The sequence below is a fragment of the Chelonus insularis genome, unplaced genomic scaffold (genome assembly GCF_013357705.1).
Source record: "Chelonus insularis isolate UGA/USDA-ARS -01 unplaced genomic scaffold, ASM1335770v1 scaffold_277_pilon, whole genome shotgun sequence".
Taxonomy (NCBI): Eukaryota; Metazoa; Arthropoda; class Insecta; order Hymenoptera; family Braconidae; genus Chelonus; species Chelonus insularis.
The window spans coordinates 2,072,138-2,094,200 of NW_023276791.1; the positions used below are offsets into that span (position 1 = coordinate 2,072,138).

General features: G+C 31.1%; 1 protein-coding gene across 8 annotated transcripts in view; it reads right to left on the minus strand.

The window, feature by feature from the left end:
* Positions 1-22,063, minus strand: part of LOC118073177 (tensin-1-like) — a 156,009-nt gene that overhangs the window by 9,338 nt on the left and 124,608 nt on the right. Inside the window, exon 1 of one of the 8 annotated variants that reach the window (XM_035093515.1) lies at positions 19,220-19,979. The exons of the other annotated variants lie outside the window; for them this stretch is intronic. Coding sequence (XP_034949406.1) covers positions 19,220-19,447 — 228 coding nt within the window. The 5' untranslated portion in view covers positions 19,448-19,979. Of the gene's footprint in view, positions 1-19,219; positions 19,980-22,063 lie in introns of those variants that run through there. 8 annotated transcript variants of the gene reach the window in all.

A 22,063-nucleotide genomic window follows, 5' to 3' on the forward strand; every position in this document is an offset into this window, starting at 1 on the left:
TGTCTTTTGTCGTTTTCTGATGATAGAGAAAACAATTTAATCATTCTGGAATTAATAATGTACTAACAAAGCACTTGCAGGCAATCCAACTGTTGCTCATCTACATATGATGACAATTGTCGTTAATATTTAACTTTTTCAGCCAACTTGGAGATAGAAAGATATATATATCCAACGACAAATGTTCATTTCTCTGAGAGAGATTTCAAGATGAACGACGACAGAAACAAGTATCTTAGATTAAATCCGGCTGGAAGAATGTCGCTGGAAGATGAAGTAATCTACTGTAGGATCACTTCGTTTCAATTAAAGTCTCGATTGCTCGAAATCCAGTAATAGAAGCTTTAAGATCTCCAAGCCCTTGTTTTCGTATTTAAATATTGAATGGATTTTATATTCAAAGTGGGATAATAAAATTTGTGAAGAGATTCAAATATCCTGGTTAGTATTTTATATTAAATTATTATTTAATAATAAACAAAATTTTTCTCTATTCTTTTTAATGGTCAATATAGAGAAAATAAATTCTACCAGTCAATTTTTCTTTTTTTTTTATCACGTTTCCGTTTCAGCTTTCAAATAAAAATATTTATTCGAGACCATTCCAGTATTATTTTATATTTTTTAAATGGTTTGAAAAATCGAATAATCAATTTAAACGAATCATCCGTGATTTGGAATTTCACACTTTGTCCAAAAATAATCACCATATTCAGCGACATTCAATGATACTTTGGACTGAAAGCTACTGTTTTTAAACATTCAATTACTCGAATTTCAAAAAATTACGATAAAAAAGTCAACAATGAGCGAAATGATGCCATTGTAATTGTTTGAAGTAATTGTAGGTGTCAGAGTGTGCTATGCATATGATTATAAAGTGCATTTCAAACAAGTACATTCAAAGAGAAAAATTACGTAAGCACATACTTGCTAATTCTACGGTTCATTCATACGAATGATAGTAGGAATGAATAAACTTTTCAAAAAAATTGTAAACTTCAAGTTATTATAATAATAGCATAACAGCTGGGAATCATGATAATTTTATAGTCCACTAATAAACAACAATCAGAGGTAAAAAAAATTTTCAATGATATAATACATCCATGGTTTTAGTTATTATATATGTACATAACTGTGTAGGCACATACGGCATATATACAGCATCTGTTGTTCCTGATGCTCGCACTTGCCATTGGCAATATTCATAAGAGACGTCAAGGGAGAATGTGAACCTACAGTAAGTCTGAAGCTTAGATTGCATTAATTTATGTGCGTGCCACGTTGCATTATATACATATCTCTTGGCTCTTTATAATTAGACCATTCTACCTGTGTTACATTCATCAGCATACTGCTTTTAAAAACCTGATTTACATTAATTCATTAACCTACCTAAAGAAAAAATTCCTCTAGACATAGAGACTAGTTTCTGAATTTTCAAATTATATAGTAGGAATGAATTAACATCCATTTTAATATAAATTAAATTTTAATTATATCCTATCAAACATATTCACTTTAATAATTTATTTCAATAAAATTAACTTTGTCAAAATTCACTTGCTGAAGGATAATTAAAGAGGAGGTTTAATTTAATAATTAAACCTTTGTTAGTGAATATATGCTTTGCAAACAATTTTTTAATGTTAAAATTATTTTTAGTGAGTCAATAAAAAACATGTTTAAAGGTTGCAATATGGTTGATATTTTATTGATCATTATAGAGATTTGTGATCAGTTTAAATTCGATTGATTTAAATAACTTAATATTAATTCAATAAAAGTTTATTTTAAAATCATGAATTTTTGCATGTAATTAATACATTGAATTCAATACAAAAATTTAATTAATTATAATAAGTTATGTAAAAAATTTATTGGTGCTTGAATAATCAAATTTTTGAAAGATTTATTAGCAAAAAACAATATTGATATGCAACTCTTCAGAATGTTTATTTTATCGATTAACAAAACAATTGTTTTTTACAATTTAGGAAAAAATAGAGAAATGATACTTTTTTGTCATTTCTGTTCATAAATATTTAAAACAATTTTTTTTAAGGAAATTACGTGAGTATTAATAAGATCATCTCTTTTTTATTTCTTAATAATTCAAAAATGTCTATTTATATCACATTAATTATGTTTCAGTTGAAATAACAGAACAGCAGTCACAATTAGTTGATATGATCATATTACTCTACTCTCTGTTGATAATTTTAAAATCAAATTATTAATTAAAATGTTCCAATTACTAGATCATTAATCAAACACTCATTAGTTAGCTAAACTCGACTGATCAAAGTAAAACTAATTGAATCGATGCAATATTCGTAAGAGGATGAAGATATTTTATCGAGAGTTAGTGGATAGACAGAAGCAAATTATGTGGCAGCTAATCGACTGTTTTATACGAAGCAACTTGGGTCGTTAGCTCGACACATGTAATTTAGGCAACAGTAGTGGTTTTGTTAGGCACGTGGGTGAAGTGTGTTCACAAAATATGTAACATGTGTGTTTTGTGCACTAATGGGATGCAGCGGATGCCATCAGAGAGTGCATGAAGTGCCTCTTGGCATTCTATTCACTGAGTGAAAACGCGTGCGTGACAGATATATTGTCTTGTGTGTCAAGTCACGCACAGTATAATCATTCAGCAATAAACGACAGAGATGAATCTCAGATTGACCAGAAGCTGAGAAAATTTATCTCTGTAACAGCATCACTGAATTTCAATTGAATTCATTTGCTTGTTTAATTGATTAAGATATATTCAATGACTGATTGTTGACAAGTAATAATGAAATGAAGACAAAAGTATTAACGTCAAAGGATTAACGAAAATGAGATCAGAGAGGCAAATTGAAACAGGTAGACATGGACACAAGGACTGGTATCAGAGGCGTAAATCGCTGGCTCGAATAATTTCATGGTTTGCGGTCTTAAGACCGAGTTGAAATGGGGATCGAGATATTTCAATTACGGCTAACATTGGCCAACTGAGAGAGGAGTGATAGAAGAGAGGGAGAGAGGACGATTGGAGAAGCTCCTCTGGATGTGCTATAATTGCTGCCAGGCGGTTGTCTCATAACTCCTGGAGTCATAACATCCTTGGTACATACCGTCAGACTGCCATCTACATACCAAATGATGTGATGCACACTCTCCTGTCTTGGAAATTCTCTTGACCATTTTTAAACCGAAACTTTATCTCCTGTTTATGGGGTTAATCTTTTTATAATTACCTTGAAGAAATGTTGAATAATTTTCTAGATGATTATTTTTACTATTTAAAATAACAAAGTAATTCAATACTCATTACTTCCTGTTATTTTAAGTCATTCAATTTCTTATTATTGGTGATTTAAAAATTCTATAACTTTTTTGGCTCAACTAATTGTGGAAAAAGTGGGAAAGATGAAGTATGAGAAGGAAGTCGATGATAACGTTAATTGAGGCGACGACTAATATTCTAAAAACCGGTTGTATATCGACAAAAAGTATAAGCATGAAGAGGATAAGTAAAGAGGAAATTTTGTAGCATGTTCGTGATTATATCAACGTCAAGAAAATTAGAGGAAGGTAAGTAATAGTCTAGTAAGAATGAAGTCTTGCTTCGTTGTTCCTGATTTTGCCAATAAATATAAAAGATGTGCTTGCATTCTTGTTCAAGACTATATTAAGGGTTTATGCTTTGACTATGTATATATACATAAGACACTGTCTTTTGTTCTCTCTTTATCAACCACAACATTTTACTTTCATATTTTATATCTAGGCAGAGAAGATGGAATTTATCACGGAATCCCTAGATGCTTCCCATATCAGATCGATCGTTATATTCCACGGTGATTTTAAAAGATTGTTCGTTGAAATTGACCTCGAGAGGCCTGTGACAAAAAATACTTTAAATTTCCCAGATGCATTTTTGCAATTGCATTTTCGTGATGAAAATTCTCAAAATGAAATGCTAAAATTTACTCCATAAAACTTTTATTTTTCTCTACCTCTCATTAAACCCCATCTCATCAAGTGCATCATACTGAAAAAACTTGTGCTATAAACTTTTAATTTTTTCTTTCTTTTTTTTTTAGGAAAAAAAAATTTATGTAAATAATATCCAACAGAAACATTTGAAAAATGTGTTGGGAACATGTTCTCACTGCTATAAGAGAGATTTAGATGAGAAAGAGGGGACTTTGAAATATTGATAGTCAACAAAAAAAACTGATAAATAAATATATATTACCATGACTCGATAAACCGTTAATAGTGATGGAATCAAGAGATAATATTAATCAATAATAATTATTGCTTTATGTCATGGACATGATTAAATCAAATAAAATTATCTTCTAGATAAACCAGATCAATTTTCTTTAATCGAACTAGCTCCTTTCAGCTTCTTACTCCATTAAATCTAAATTGGATATACATGGCTATGATTTTTTCTAGATCAAATTTGAGATATAATAAGTAAAGAGAAGAATTATTAAACAAAAAGAAGTGATTATTCAAAAACATGTTTTTGACTAAAAATTTCATTTTTCCCCTCAGTTAGATCAATTGGGTAAACATTATTCAAAGCTGAAAATATCCCCTTGGTGTTTTCTTAGTTGAAGGGTGGAATTCTCAAGTGTCAAAAGAAAAAAAATTTAACCTGTCGATTTGATCGTTTGCTCACGTTTTTCTCGCACGGATTTATTTACGAAATGGATTTAATGGGTCATGGAACCCTATGGAAACAGGTTTGAGGATAAGCAGACTTAATTTCTGGCTATAGCAAAAGTAAGGATAAAATCGATAGCCAATGGTATATGGGAATTAGAAAAAAATATGTAATGATTAATTGTTAAGTAAGATTCACGATGTGATACATAAATAACAGATTCGTCGTAAAGTACGAGTCATTATAAATCACGCAATGGTGAGCAATTACATCTGTTGAATCAGTTAACAATTTTTTTTATCATTTTCTTTCCATAGTTGTTGAATAAATTTTCATTAGTGCACCATAGAAACAAGTGTTTGAAAGTCAATTGAGCATTAGTGATAGTTGATAGAAATCTAGATATTTTTTTACTATGACTTGGCAATAATTTATCTGTTGAAGTTGTCAAGAACTTGAAGTTAGTAAGAGATTTACGAGAAAGACGATTGTTAAATGGAAGCAGCGGCGTTTGATTGTCTATACCTGTCTGATGACGATCAAGATGAGACGTGGATGTGTATACTAACGAATCGCGTTGCACTGGGATTTATTCTTAAAGGATACCCTGCATAAAGTTTTTTACTATGACCGTATTCTTATGCTTGTTTTCTTTTATCCTCAAGGGATATACACTCACTGAAACATTAAAGTTTCCTGGCTAGCGTACCTGTATATATGTCGTCATGTGTATTGAGAGAAAACTGCAGTATACATTCGGCTGCAAGGCACAACCAGATTCCCTCTTATATATACTTGAAGAAGAAAAAGATGGAAAAAGAGCAACCGGAGAACTCGATGGAGAATGAGAAAACCGTTGGGATTCATACCAAGTTTATCTTTTTTACCTCATTTTTTTATTAAAGAAAGGACAAGGAGTTTTACAACAAAATCGACCAGAGGAAAAATTTAATGTCGGCCTGTTTATGGATGAGAAAAACTTGCAGTTTTTTAGCCCTTCTTAGAAATGTAATTTACAATAAGATATCTTTAATACATATCTGAATGCATTGGATCCCTCTTCATAGAAAGATGTTGCTATCAAATCATACAAGACCGTGGAGTCACGTATTACCATCTACTGCTGAATCTTTGAAATATCAGAATTACAACTTTATAAGAAACACCACCAGCTGAGAAAGTGTCGTGCGAAATGCTAAAATTCTAGAAAGTACTAAAAAATTTAACGACCTTACTTTGAGCATAAGAACTGGTAAACTATTTTTTTTTTTACATTCATTTATTTATCAAGAAATTTTATCGCTGTTTTATTGTCTAACACAGAAGTTACAGGACCCTTTAAAATGCATGATTTACTGCTCCAAATAATAATAAATAATAGCATGAAGTGGGCGAAAAACATCAAATCTTGTTACTTTTTAATCTCTTGAGAATTCAGTGAAATTAAAAAAATCAAATCTACACTTTCTCTTTCTATCTTATTTTCCTTTGGGTTCTGGTCATGTGTGAATAATCGTCGAGGGAGAGTCCACCTTCTTGCAGTAGCCTGGGAAAAGAAATCCAGATATATTTATTATCTTGAGGAACAAAGTCACAGCTTCTTTTCACCTCGTTGCTTCCCTTGAGGGTATCCTCACGGTGGATTGTCGTGGGGGTCCTTGCAGCTAAAGAAGACCCACTAAGATTTCAAGTTGCTAGAGTTGCAAGATAAAAAACCAAGTCATAGTGTCAACGACACAATTTATCATTGGACAACATCGTGGTCTGGTAACTTTTTTATAAGTACACTCATTTTTTTCGTTGACATTAAAAAGATTTTTAAAAAATACGAAGAATAAAATACAGCGACAATTGAAGACATTTCAATTGTATTAAGCTTTAAGCAGGTGTAAAGCAAAGTCAAAGTCAATAGTAGGTTTTAACTTTCGATTTCTTCACCAACTCAAATACTTTACATAAGAATTAGAAATGTTTGACTCATCATAATAGTGGGTTTGTTGATGGAAAAGCCTCTATTTATTTTTTCAGGTAGATGCAGGTGAAACCTCTCAAGATATGCTGAATGAATAGGAGCATTAAAAATATATAATAGATTCCATTATAGATAGTTTTCTGTATTTAAATGATCAAGTTAAAATGCTAATAAAAGTGATAAAAAAAATACATCAATTGCTTAAGCTCTCATCAAGCAGAGAATGCATACATTCTTGTTTAGAAGATGTCTTCTAATTTAAACAGTAGATGAATAATTCTGTAGCAACCCTTGGCGCGTTTCAAAATGATAATTAAGTGAGCACTAACAAACTCCATTAAACATCCAGCTGTTTCCAAGGAGTTTATCTCTCCCTTATATAAGAACGTCGAATTCTCGTCTCACCCCATGACGAGGAAGAAAAAAGCCAAGGTTTCACTAGAATCCGCAGGTGGCAGCTGAACCTTTCAGATTGATTATCTATTTCCGAAGAAGATCTGCCAAGTAATTCGTCGTGATTCCCACCTACTTTTCTCCTACGTTCATCTTATTACTCTTTTTCTCCTCTAACGTTTTTGAGATGTTTCTTATCCCTTGAGAAAAGGGACAGGTGTAATTCTAAGTTTTGAAACACCTGTCTAATCACAATCTCTTACTATAACTATTATTATAACAACTCTAATTTTTTCTATTTTCTTATTTTAACATTCTTTTTTACCTAGAATATTTCATGTTTTAAAATAATTTTTTTCTCTCAAGTCTAGACACTGTTTTTGAAGAATAAAACTTGCAGCTTGCTTTAATAATGATGATGATGATTAATTGTTTTTCTGAATATTTTTTTAAAGACTTGTATTGTTGTGAATAATAAATATCATTGGCCTAATCAAGTTTTAAAAGTCATTGTCGAAATCTTACTTCCAATTATTTAACATCAATTGACTGAATAGTATGTAAGTTATTTGATTCATCATTTTTCATGATTAATTAAAATTATCAATACTAACATTAAACATTTAAAATAATGACAATAAGTTGAACAACCTTAAAATTATTATAAATAATTCAGAAATAATTTTAATGATGAAAAAAATATGGTAGTAAAACAGTTGTAAATTTATATAAAAGAATAAAGTTGAGTGTAAACACGATTAAGATAAATTTTTAATAGCTTTTATTAAAATATTTAAATAAATCTAAATTAATTTCATTATAATCTTAGAAAAATCCTAATGTAAATGTGTCTGATAATTAAAAAAAAAAAAAGGAATTATTAAAAATGTTTTTAGCAGAAACTTTTCGATATTCTTGTCTGATAAATGTTTAAATTTGTAGATTTGTGTCTTCTTTATGTCATTCAAGGTGTGGCACAATTGGTCGATCGAATTTAAGAGATAAAATAAAAAAGGAAGAGAAGCGCAGAGAGTGAAGAGAAGAGTCGGTGTGTGGACCAAGAAGATGTGCCGGCAGTCGTGGGCTTTGCGCTTCGCCGTGACGGGCCACATTCCTCACATACCACGCGGTCACGGTCATATCTCTCATTCCTCTAGATTTCTCTTTCTCTCACTGCAACAACAGAGAGAAGAAAGAAATACTCGAATTATCTTTTTCCTTTTTTACATTTGCCATTTCTCAAGCTAAATGGTTTTTTTTCATTCCCAGTAGCTCTTAGACTCTCTACTTATTGTTTCAAAAGTCTTATTATTTTTTCTCTTGATGCTTCCCACGTGCTCTCTTTCTCCAGGTTTTTCCAATATCACCCTTACCAACTTCTGGCACTTGAGTCTCAATCTCTCCCGTTTCCAAATGTCCAGAAACTTCAGCCCTCTTGGCCTCGTACTCTCCTTCACTTCCTTCAATTATCTCGAGCGTTGTTCGATAGTATAACTCTATGTTTTGTGTACTAGAGTCCTTCCAATCTCACCCTTTTCAATCTGAAACGGTCATTGGACTCCTTAGGACACAGACTGGAGGGTAAAAATAAAACGATAGTGACAATGTCACGTCCGATGTGTGTCTACTAAAGTTTTAGTAGAACTGAAGTGATGGAGGGATTGCAGCAGTTGTTAGAACAATATTTCTTAAACTTGACAAAGACAAAGGAGGACAAGTGGAAAAAATGGATAAATAAAAAAAATTTATAAACAGAAAATCTTCATTATCATCAGTCTAAGTCACTGGATTTCATTATAATAAATATCCAATCTTCAAACAACTTTTTGCATCATTATTACCAACATCAACATCCTTCAAAGTCAAGTGATTCATCATCACTTGAGTTTCCACCTTGCAATTTCGATTTACACGACTTGACGATGGCTGTGTGGCGCAAGTAAGCTCAGCCCGAGCGTGTAAACCTGGAAAATTGTTTGACTAGCAGCTTTTCACAGCCTTTGATCGACGTGATGGAAACTAAGTTCAGCAGAATATCTACAGTTAGATTAGTGGCGGAGCAATAAGAGATGGCAAAGAGATACCAAGATAAAGCTAAGCTTCGTTACTTTGATCAGCAATTAACACCATGAGAAATGGAAGAAGATGATGAAGAAAATGAAGAAGAACCAATCATTTGCATCCTCAATGAAACCAGACGACGTTTCGTATTTCATTCTTACTCATTTCATTCTCTTTGGGCGACAGACGTTGATGTTACAAGTGGTTACACTCAGGAAATGAAACCAGAAGATGAAACATCATCTGGACTTGATTTTATTTATTTTTATTTCTCAATATAAATTAATGACATTAATGCAAGTTGCAGTAATAGATAGCAATAGGCTCAATTTAACAACTATGGTAATATAAACTTATTAAAAAATTTCAACATTATTTTTGATAAAAATGATGATTTACGAATGCAGTAATAACTCGTGAGAGAGACTTCCTGATTCTCATATAACTACGGCAAAACTTATCTACATATACACTGGTAAGATTCTGTACGCTCGATGCTAATTGCATCGGTTGCAAGAAGATGACTGGTCCTGAACGATTTACTGCTTTTCTGACCTTACATTTATGAGTTATTTTCTTTTTTTTCTCGATATTTTTCGAAGGGTGGCCATGGTGAAATTGGTAATGACTGGTCCATTATTAGCATTCAAATATGTATTTTCAATCAAAAATTTCATAAAAATTAATACACATGAATTTTTATTTTATGAATATTCAATTTAATTCGAACAAGTAATTGACAAGCAATACGAGATTTATGGATTTAATCGGGACAATCTCTTCACGTGATCTCAACCTAACCATGAATTATATTAACAATAATTCATTGTGAAAGAGTGAGAAGTAGCTGCAAGGCAGACAAGAGATAAGAGAAAGAACACGTAGAATCTTGTGGCTAGTTCCAACTGCTTGGGACAATGAGCTTGGCCTCGTGGTCTTGAACATGGTTTCCGCGGTTGAATTGCCAGTATGAAACAATGCATGTATGCCTAACGAATAAGATATAAACTGTAATTTCATTAACGCTTCTTGCTATGTGTATTGTTAATATGCTGATTATATGTACCTTCTATTAATTATCATTACAGAAAAAAATTTTACTACACAATTGTTCTTTATTGAAAACATGAATTGAATAAATTATGAAATTAAATGGCTTTTCTATTTTTAAATTCATTATAGTGTTGTGAGAAATAAGTATTTATCTGATTCTTCCAAGTATAATCCGTTAAGTTTTTATCAAATTTTTTAGAAAAATGTTAAAAACCTTTCAAGTAGTGGAAAGTTGAAATTAATTAGTCAAACTTATACATTATTAAAATTGTTCATTTATCAACGATCAAGAATGGACGAATTAGTATTCCAACAGTTTACTGAGAATTTTTTCTAGATTTTTAGAACACTTCTAGCTTCATTAGCATAATTAAGCTATCATTATTTGTCATTAATTGATAACTATTAATTTTTTTGAGCTACTTATTTCCAAAAACTTTGTTTACAAAATACCCAAATGTATATCAATGAAGTGTTTCAATGATAAGCTACATATTATCATACCTTCTTGTGTTCAGTCTAATAAAGTATTTGTCTCAGTAAACACTAAATATTGAAATATTTAAATTCATCAAGATTTTTAGTTAAATTTCTATTTCATTTCCAAATGGCTTCAGCAAAATGCTTTGTTTTTAAAGTCTATTTAGCAAGAAAGGCTTCATGCGTTTGGCGAGCAATCAAAAAACCTTTTGTGTATATTAAAAGAAAGATGTGTTGATAGTTTATTGAGTATAGCTTAAAAACGATTGTCTACGATGACTGCAAGAGGAGTTGGTAAATTTTTATTTTGGAGTTTAACTACTGGATTCAATGTTGTCATTATTTTAAAATTGGTAAGTTTTTAGATCTCTGCATTTTATATAAAATAATTAATTTCTTATATAATGTCTAGTTGATAGAGATTCGCAACATGGTATTTTGTGTATTGATATTACCAAGTGTAGATCCATTTGTAACATATTATTTCATGATCATCACTGTTGCCTTAAAACTTATAACAATCATTCTGGCGTTTATAGGATCAATACAGGTAAAAATCCTCTTCATAGAAAAATTATTTTGCATGAACAAATGAATTAATTTTATTACCTGACTAGAATGGAATATTTTTTTCTTTCAGAATAATCATCATTTAATAATACCTTTTTTCGTGATACAAACACTGAATGATATGTATAGATTTGGAATAGGAATTGACAGAGCAATTCACTACACCGAATTGTCTTATTTTATAAGATTAATGGGTGCTGTAGATACTATAATACGTGAAAGTAATTATTCAAATTTGATAGTTAAATAATTTCTAATGATTCATCAATAACTTAAATGGTATTAAAAATGTTCCAGTTAGCTTTTACATTGGTTGGATGTTCATTGTGTTCAGTCGCTACAAAGAAATAGAAATTACCAGAAGACACCGAATGTTTGATGTATGAAAATTATTTTATCTAATTGATAATAAAAAATAAATCCTATAAAAAAAATAAAAACTGAGTTTGTTATTGTTAACATTCTAATTAAAATATATCTAAATAAAAAGAAATAGAAAACAAAACAAATGTGAAATAAAAAGAAAAAAAATCAAATAAAATTTTTACAAGCAGCTGTTAATTAGAGGAATATTTCTGATAATGAAGTCTTCTGTTGGAATTTTTTTTCAATGCCTGAATCTTTTCATAATTATATTATTTATCATTAAGAAGAATTATTGAGATGCTAAAAAGAATAAAGGGAATTTTTTTCCCTAGCAATTCCTTAATTGCCCTGCAGTCCATACATTTTTATAAATACAGTAGGATCGATAATAAAAACCGACAAGAATACAGAGATTTAAAACCGGATGTATCTGTCTGATTACAGCTTCTCCATTAATGGACGGGGCATTAATACAACCAGCAGACACGAGGTGGAAGAGATACTTAATGACCTATGAATACTTTGATTTATCGATCGCACTCTTCTGACGAATGATAGTTTCTCAAGAGTAGTTCAGCTACTTTCTCATCTCTGGGCTTCCGATCTTCAATATTAATCGCCTTAATTTCGCGAGGCTAAATTATTATCTCAAGTATCTTGGTGAATTACTTGAAAATTTACTCAGCTAATTGTACGATATTGCTCGGTATCCAAACTCAATGAATACCAAATATAATGTTGGCTGTTGAGTTTGTACACAGTGTTATAATTGAGTTTATTACTATTATATTATCAGGGATTTCTATCAAGAGGCCACAAAATCACAAAAGCTCATCGTCAATCCTGAGATTGGAATGAAAACAAAATGTAAATTTGAAGCAACAGTCAAAACGTTTTGGGTTTTCGTATTTATGTACGTTTTCATTATCATTTACTTGCTTATGAATAATTGATATAATAACTACTTTATGAAACAACGAAGCAGAAATTCCAAGTGGAATAATTAACCTTTAGCAACAATGAATTGTAATGACCACTCTGGTATTACCAAATTCTCTTACTTCGCTTAACATATTTTATTGATAAATGCGTTTTATATTCATTCAATAATAAATAAATTTTTTATTGATGTGGTAAGAATAAGATTATTTTCAAAAGATTTATTTCACAAGACAATTATTTTATTGAATTTAAAATTTAAAAAATAAACTGTAATGGTATTCAAGGTTGAACATACATTAAAATTTACAAGCAAAGTAGCTACCAAAAATATATTACTCCATAAATAAAAAATTGATTATTTAAATATATTAGCATTTTTTAATTAATAAAAAAAATTAATTGTGATTTTAAAATTAATATATTTATTGATTGTGTAATTTTGATGGTTATTAAATTCCAATTTACTAGACAATAATTACAATAATGTTGCAAAATGTCTAATTTTTTTCATTATCTAAAGAACAGAAGCAACATATGTTTAGTAAATTAATTGTTTGCTATCCTAACCATATCTGTTTCAATTACCTGATTGTAATTACATTGGTAGAACAGTAATATCAAGTCAGATTATTGATAGCATGACCGACATATGTACTCTGTAATTTATTAATATATTATCCATTGATTTTTTAAAATAATTAAAAGTCAGAAATTACAACATTGCATAAAATTTAGCTTATTCACTCATTTTAATAATTCTCAACTCTCTTTTCCCATTAGTTGCATAATATGCTAAATAACAGTTCTTGATGTAGAAAGGTGTACAAATAATGAATATCTGTATTCATAAACCAGCTAAATAAATAAGAAAATATTATTTACCACAAACGATCAACCTTTATTTTCAGAGAAATCTGAAATACTTGTAGGCGGAGTTGAAGCAGAATAGGAAGTTGGAGCATCATGACAATGGTATTCATAAATAGGTTTTTATTTTATCTAAGAAAATATTTAATGTAAATAAATATTTTTCCCGGAAGAAATGCTCTTTTCCTTCAAAACACAGGTGTTTTATTTAATCTCCATACAAACTTTTAGGTATCCCACAGTGTTGTTCCTTCATTTTTATTTTCACTTCCTTGTATGAATTAGCCAATATTTACATTCCTCAAATAAAAATATTTCTTTTACATTAGATGCTATTCATAAGATAAATTTATTTATCAGTTTAATAAAATCTAAGAGAAAGAATGGATACAACAGTGAGAGAGGAAAGTACCTAAGTACATAATTGTTTGATATTTTGACACGCGTCCAACAGAAAGCCAAGTCATTAACCATCTTGATCTTCACGGTGACTAAAGAAAGTATCATACATCATAATAACATTTAAAAAGCTTTGAGAAATAGCTACTGAGATATTGTACATTTTATCCAACCCAAGATCAGCAACAATGCGAACCTCTTCAGTATAAAGTTGAATACATATCGATGAGACACGTGACAATGGATGACGATGGAGTGAACAGTCCCTGCGGGTGTCACTCCAGGACAAAGCACGAATTTACAGACGATGTGTCGAAGAAGAAGTGGCATTGAAGGTAAGGAAGAAAAATGATAAAAAGAATACGGGATAGCTGAAAAAATTCACTAAACCACATATAATACGTCCTCAACATTAATCTATTATTCTTTATTTACTGAAGCGCAAGAGTCTCCAAGAGATTTTGAATGAACTCGACTTGACAAAGAATAAGCGAAGAAGGGGAAAAAGACCATATATACCAGGGTAAGAGTATCCTGCATTCATCTGACCTACGGGTGGTGCCAATTATATTCTCGTATACCTTTACCAAAGTTCTCTGATGAACCCTCGTTCTCCTCACTTGAGTTCAAGGGATGGTGTCCAACCAGCACCATCATAGAAAACATAAAAACGTTCATAGTTGACTATGCATTGTATTTTTATTCATGAAAAGAAGCTAATGTGTTATTGAAAATCTTTAAACCAGGTGTAACTTACGGTCTTTTAGCTTCGAGTTCATATTCTTCGATTATTGGATCGTGTTTCTGTATTTCTATCTCAATTCTTAGTATATCAACCGACTCCTGACAATGAAACTGCCTGCCTTTATTGTCAATTGATGCTCTATTCATGTCAAAGAAAATACCACAGCCTTCATTCGCGACAGTCAACGGTATGTTATTCCACATTCAATGTCTTTTACTTTTAAATGGCTATGCATTATTTAATTAAGGTTTTATTCCATTTCTGTTCAACTGGAATTTATTATTGACTTGCGTTTAAATTCAAATGACAAGAAAAGTAATGAATGTTGATTATTCAATAAATTATTTAATTATTTCTAATTATGAATTTGTTGGATCTTCTGGTTTGAGAAATTTTTGTCAAATATTGATGGTGAATTAAATTAGCTACTGTTCTAAAAATTTTATTGATTATGAGTGAATTTTGATACTCATATTATAAGATACAAGTTGTAATTAGAGATTCAACGATCACTCTTGATGATTAATAACAGCGTTGACATTAATATTATTAACTTTGATGAGAAATATAATTACCAAATGAAAATTTATGTTTTTTTAAATAATTGATGAGAAACTTCCTGAGATAAGCTAAAAAAGTTAAATGCCACATTAAATGCCTTGTTTTCCCAGATAATCTAACACGTTGCACCGACCCTTTTCATGGTCGTGATTATCTAAATCAAATCTACACGCAGCTGTGCCTTTAATGACCCTTTTTTTTAAAGAATTTTCATTCATGAATGTAAAGTCATGTAATTATTATGTCTACTAGAGGAATTTCTAGAATAGTAATAATAATAATGATAATAATAAAACTGAAGAAAAAATAAGTAGTAATAAGGAAGAAAAAAAAATGGAATAAGATGTTAAAATAAACGTGAAAAATTTTTTAAAAAGTATACACAGTTAGCTACGGACCATCTTCAAACTCTTAAACTGATGGTATAATTTGACGGGCGTTTATTTTTTCACGCAAGTCCATTGGAAAGAGATTTGTTGCATGTATAAGCGACGTCTGCTGACTGTGAGTCACGGTCTGCAGAGAGGGACATTTAGAAATTCTCGAAATAGTCGTGAAATCGAGAGAGATAGGCATACTATGTGCATTCCTAGACAAATTCTTGGCTTGCAGCCATGCGAATTCAAGGAATCGACAGTCGAATTTACAAATTTTCTCGTAATGCTTCAGGGATTAGATCAGTGGAACGTTCGTATATTTTATTTGGAGAAAATTGCTTATTTCGACAACTTAATTTCACGTTGCTCAACATTCAGAAAACAACACATGGTTCTGCTGTAGCTTGGAGAAAAATATCCAAAAAATTTCAACGAAATTACTTTGCTATTATTCCCATGCTCAGAGCAAGGATTTATTTAAATAATCAACTTGGATTTGTAAAGCTGAAAAAATATCTGTTTTAAAAATAGTTGATTATCAGAAAATTTTTTTATAGTAATAGAAAATATATAAACATATGGTGATAATAAATTTTTTCGTTATCAATTATAATGAAATATTTATCAGCTAGTATGACCATGATGAAAACTATCATTAGAACATTGGTGTTACTAGTTTAAGTAGATTTTAATGAGTTATCTATTCTACAAAAATTTATTTTTTAGTTAGTTTATATTAAACTCCAGTGAACTCAACTTGAGTTACAGTACTTCAAGAGAAAGTAGTTAAATAATTTCTTCACTTATTCTTTACGTGCTGTTAAAAATATCAAATATTCAAAAACAATGTCTAGTTCAAGAAGAGAGTTTTTTGGTTGGAATTTATCCTGTGCATGCGTGTTCATCTTGGTATTAGACTTGGTAAATATTAAAGTTATTTATCAATAATGAAACAACACTAACACTCATCTTTTAATATTGCCACTTGCATTGTACTTCCATACGTTGCTAACATTTCCTGCTGCTAATTTCATTCAATACGTATCAAAAATGTATCTTCAAGTATAAATATATAAATTCAATGACGTTAGTCAATTTCTTTTCTTTGATAATAGATGTTCTACGTAAACTCCGTTGTGTGGGAGCTACTCACATCTGAAAAGTCTGCACCTCAAGAACCATTATCACCAGTTATTAGTATTGTTATATCAAGCGTTGGTATGTTCTTGATTTGGCTTGCTTTTATTGGAACAATGAAGGTAATTAATTATTATTCTTCAAAAATGAATTTAATTCATATAGTGTCCAAGTCAAAACAGATATGATTATTCATTTACTTTTAGAACTTACATGGTTTTATTTTACCTTACCTAACATACCTGCCAATATTCTTCATGTATCGAGTGATTATGATGCTTTTGATAAGAGATCTTTCAAATATGTGGGTTTTTCTTGGAATGGTAAACGAACTCTTCCCATTAAGTAAGTACTCCATTCAAATATTATCTAAATTCCTAGAGTATTAAGTGCAACCATTTTTTTCATCTTCCAAGAGTTTCACTGAATAATATGAATTTTATTTTTTCAGTCTTCCATTTAATATCTTCAGCGTACATCATCTCTAGTCGATCTTTAGAAATAATGTCTTGTAAATTGTATGAAACTCCTGTTTACATGTAACGTGGAATCCAAAGAATATATATAATTTTACTGTAGCTTTAAATTACAAAAGTTAATTCAATAAAAAAATGATTAAACTAATTAAATAAATTGTTTTCATTCTCAATAATCACCGCTTCTTATTTTAATCTTCATACTTGATATATTTTGATTAACAATCTATTTGTCTGATGGAATTGATACAATTATTTTTATTTGATACCAAGCAAAGTTATCATATTCTACAGCAATTTTGGTGGAAGTATTGAATCCACTAAATAAAATTCTGGTATATATAGAAGAACTTATGTTAATAATCTATGGAATGTTTATAACTTTTGAAACGATTGCTGCATCACTACAGGTAACTGATAACTATTTACGTAATCCATGACATTTGTGTGAAAATATTTGTTATTTTATCATGATATTAATGAAAATAGTAATTCTTTGTAGAAGTCTGCACCAGGAATTTTACTCTACATCTTCTATTTTCTATCTATGTGTCACAACATGTCAGCTAATGAGAAGACTTCAAACCTTTAACAAGTCTCACGAAGATGAGCTATTTTTTGTAGTGACTTTAGATTTAACTCCAAGTAATTATAATCATTTTTCTTTATCTCAATGTTAGTAGTGTTGAAGTATCATATTATTTCAAAATAATTATTGTTTTGCAGCATAATATTTTGTGACATTGATGGTGATTGTTTGGAGTCGATATCAACAGTTTAGAGAAAGTTAAATAAATACTTTCAATAAGGTTGAATTGCATTAGAAAACATTTTTGTTACATGTAATTTAGTATTATTGAAAGTATAGTTATTAATGAATAATTAAATTTACTGTTAAAATAAATTGACTGATTAAATTACTATTTTTAGGATGACTCAGCCGATGATTTCTCAAAAAATTAACGGTTCTTTTTATAACATAAAATTTGTTGTAGAGAAAAATAAACTAAATATTTAATTAAGATGATGGAGTAAGTAATTATCATAATTACAGTAATAATAATTACCTCCAAGATAAAAAAAAATATAAATCTTCAGTCTTTTATTTCATGTAAATGTCTGTTATTTATTCAGAGTGTCGGTAAATGAAAAGACAATGAAAGAAACGACCTACATAATAGAAACTTGCAATCATCAATGACTGATTTTCTGCAATAGGAAACAGTTAAATGCTAATAATAAATTTAAAAAAAAAAAACAATTGGAATCATTTTCTTTCAGCTGAAAGAAGCTAACAGTTAAAAAAGTTATGTTCACATCATTGTAAACTAGAAACAGTTCAGCCATAATTTTCAGAATAATTGATTATTTTTTAACTTGCCACCTTTTCGAACAAAAATAAAGTTACCTTTTTTTGTTCTAAAAGCCCTTAAAAAATTTACTGCACATTAAAGTAAAGATATCTGTGCCATGCAGGCGCGCACAGAACCATAAAAAAGAGTACATAGACACAGGAGAGAAGTCGGGACGAAGAGAAGGTAGGAAGGGGGCAAGAGAAGTCGCAGGCATCTCTACTCGTGTGCCACGAGCGAGTGCTTGGTAAGGACCCAAGGAATGCGCTCGTCCGATCCCACGGCTTTTCCCCCTTCTCTTTAGATAGCCGTTGCGGCTCCTCCAAGGAGTACTATACAGGCTAAGTCGCTTTTACTCCGAAAGCCTTTCCCCTACCCCAAGTTCATGCTTCACCTCACTGGTTTACCAAGCCACCTTTTTCCTATCGATTTGATAGATCATGCTTCTTCTTCTTCTTCTTGCAAGATCGATAATTGCTTCGCGTTAACAGAGAAATCCATAAAATATCCATGTCTCACATTGTAAGAGGATATTTTCCTTAAACGTTTCGTTTTTCTACCTTTTATTTAGCAATTAATTTTTAAAGACGAGGTTTTAGAGGCTTTTAAGTTTATAGAGGAAGAATTTTTGCGCTCAAGTCACGTTAAAACTCTTGTAGGAAATACCGAGCCGTTGGACAACTGTTGGAAATGGAAGAACGTTGTACTGAAAGCTGAAGGAACGTAATGGAACCAAGGAATAAAAGAAAAAAAAAATAGAATTATAACGCCAGTAGTAGATTTATCGTCTTACTTCAAGCTTCTGCATGTGTCCACAACGGCAGCAGCAGTATGACATATAGTCAGGCAATGCCGGCATAAATTTTAACTGGTCTTGCTGTTGATGCGAATATTCATCCACTAATTTGCGATAATGGACCTTAAATATCGGTTTTGTTGATCCTTGAGTTGATTTTCCAAGACGTCCCATAATCGCAGTCAATGCTGTCAGGCTTCTACGCCTGCGTGTCAGTCTCCTCATTCCCAAACTCACTATTTTTCACTTAAATCCCCTTCACTTTCACTTAAACACTTTATATATCATATTATCATTATCTACAGATATTCATAACACCCGCATTTCAATAATAACTCATTTATATGATTTATTATCAATCACTATCAGCACTCAAAAATAATTTATCCTTCGTCTGTGGGCCTTGTTTCCATGAGCACGACTGGATAACAGTTTTACCGCCACTTCAACCAAAGCTTCTTGATTTCACCAAACAGAAAGGAATATTTTTCAATTATTGTTGAATGGCCAACGTCTATTTTCTGCAGTTGCAAATACTTGGCATGCCACTGCGATGGGGGAATCGGTTAATGACTTGTGTTCCCTCTTATCTTCTTTGTGTCTAGATTAACCCTTTCGTCTTCTTCCTGGCCGCAAATAAGAAGGCCATGCGATTATATACTCTGAATGATGTGGATGCCACTTCAGACACCGGTATGATGAGGACTAGAAGTACGAAGAAGTAAAGCGCGTGGAGTCAACTCCGGTAGAAAAAGAGGGACTGAAGCCGAGAGAGAACATGCAGCGAAGGGCAAGCAGCCGATCGGCCTACACGATTCATCCCCACCCAATCTGCCACGCGGCCTACCTCTCTGTTTTCTTCTTTCCTTCTTTCTTCCTCTCTCTTTTCTTTCGTCCTGTTTTCTTGCTAGCGACTGCAGCATTCACGTTTAGCAGCAGCTGGCGAATGCCACCTCAATCTTTGCATTTTCGACTTTGAAATTCGTACTTTGACCTTTAACTCTTGATTCCGTTAATTGTCCAAGTTGATCCTGGCTATCGTGACTACAGATATAATAGGTCTACTGGTCCTAGAGGATTAGTCGGTACAAGAAACATTTAGAAGTCAATAGAAACATAGCAAGTGAACGAAAGGTTCATTAGTTATGCTTGTTGAGTAATTTGAAGGCTAACGAACAACCGTTGGACCCCTAGTGCGAATTCCAGAGCACCTTTTAAGGAAGATGGATTCTACAGTCAAACTTGTTTGTGTAGTGAAATGTCTTGGTGGACTTTGGAAAATTAATTGATTACGTTATTCATTCATTATTACATGTATTTTGATGGTGTCATTGTTATTGATATGCTTGCTTGTTTTAATTGATTAGAAATTATTGGTGGCAGGTTTCGGATATCTTCAAAAAAAAAAAAAGGCTCAGAGATTGAATAATTTGGAACAGTAAGGTTTAGAGTATTTAAGAACCATGAATATCAGATCATTTAAATAATCCTCAGAGATTAATTAATACTTAGACATGTGATCTGGTGGCTAAATCTTTTGGTGATGAATTTTTAAAGACTAAAATTAGTTGAAGTAATTATGTAAATCCAATAAAATGATAATCATCATTATTTGTATAGAATCAAATTAATTATTCACTCTTTTCAATCAGGATAAAAATGAAAAAAAAAATATCATCTTTAGTAGAAAGTTTTAAACAATTAGTTAAAATTAAAATTCAAAATAAAGTGATTGACAAGAAAAAAATATTAGAAAGTACTAAAAATAATTTATCACTGCAATCCATAAACTCTCACTTCTTGTAATTATACTAAAAGATTTCTTGTTAAAATTTCAAGTGCAAAAATATGAAATTTCACTGATTAAAAACCAGAATGTATTAAGTAACTAATGATATGTCTTTCACTTGTTGAAAAAAAATGCATTAAAAATGAGCACAGTTCAAAGTGTTTCAATGATTGGACCTTTATTTACATTAAACATTTCTCGTCGGCCATCGATTCAATACTCTCTCTTTAGTTCCAATACGGCTTTGAATGTCGTGAAACTTTACCCCTGGGATCTTAGCTTGAATTCAAGTCTCAACAAATTATTATTACGAGTTTGCAGACATCGAAGTGGGGACACCTGTCTTCTGGAGTGCGTGAAAGTATTTCCTTTTGTGTAATAAACTCTTGTCGTTTCTCTTTATTTGTGAATAAGCATCAATAGGTTGTTATTTCTTTGTTCATTGATTGCAGAAAATTAATTAGAGACTTTAATATAATAGTTGAAATGGTCCTTTGAATTTTCGCGTATACATTCCTTCCTTCTATCTCAAGAGGGACATTTTTCGTGTCTCCGAAATTCAATTAACGGCTGTTCCTTCCAAGGCAGTAAAACATTTGCTCGTAAATAATACGAACTTAATTGTTCACTCGAACGTTGTCGACATAAGAATATACACAACAGTGGAAATAAAAAAACAAGACTGTCTTCATTCTTTATGTTATGTCGATTTTTCTTCGTTGGTTAAACAAAGAAAAATAAATGAGAAGAAGGTGGTAAAGTCTTACAACTCGACACTGGGTTCATGTGGTACTTAAATAAATCCTCGTGGTTGGTTGGGATTAAGAGATAATACCGTGAATAATCGGTTATGCAGATTGGGACATTAAAGTTTCAATGAAGTGCATACCACCCATGCAACTTAATATAATTGTCGGACTTTGGGGATAAACAATGGCTAAATAACATTCTCATCCTCTTGTACTGTTCTGTGTAACCAGAAGAAAAGACTTTCTATCCAACCAAAGTCTTCAGTATCTAATCCTTGTTTATTTCTGAATTTAGATAACTTT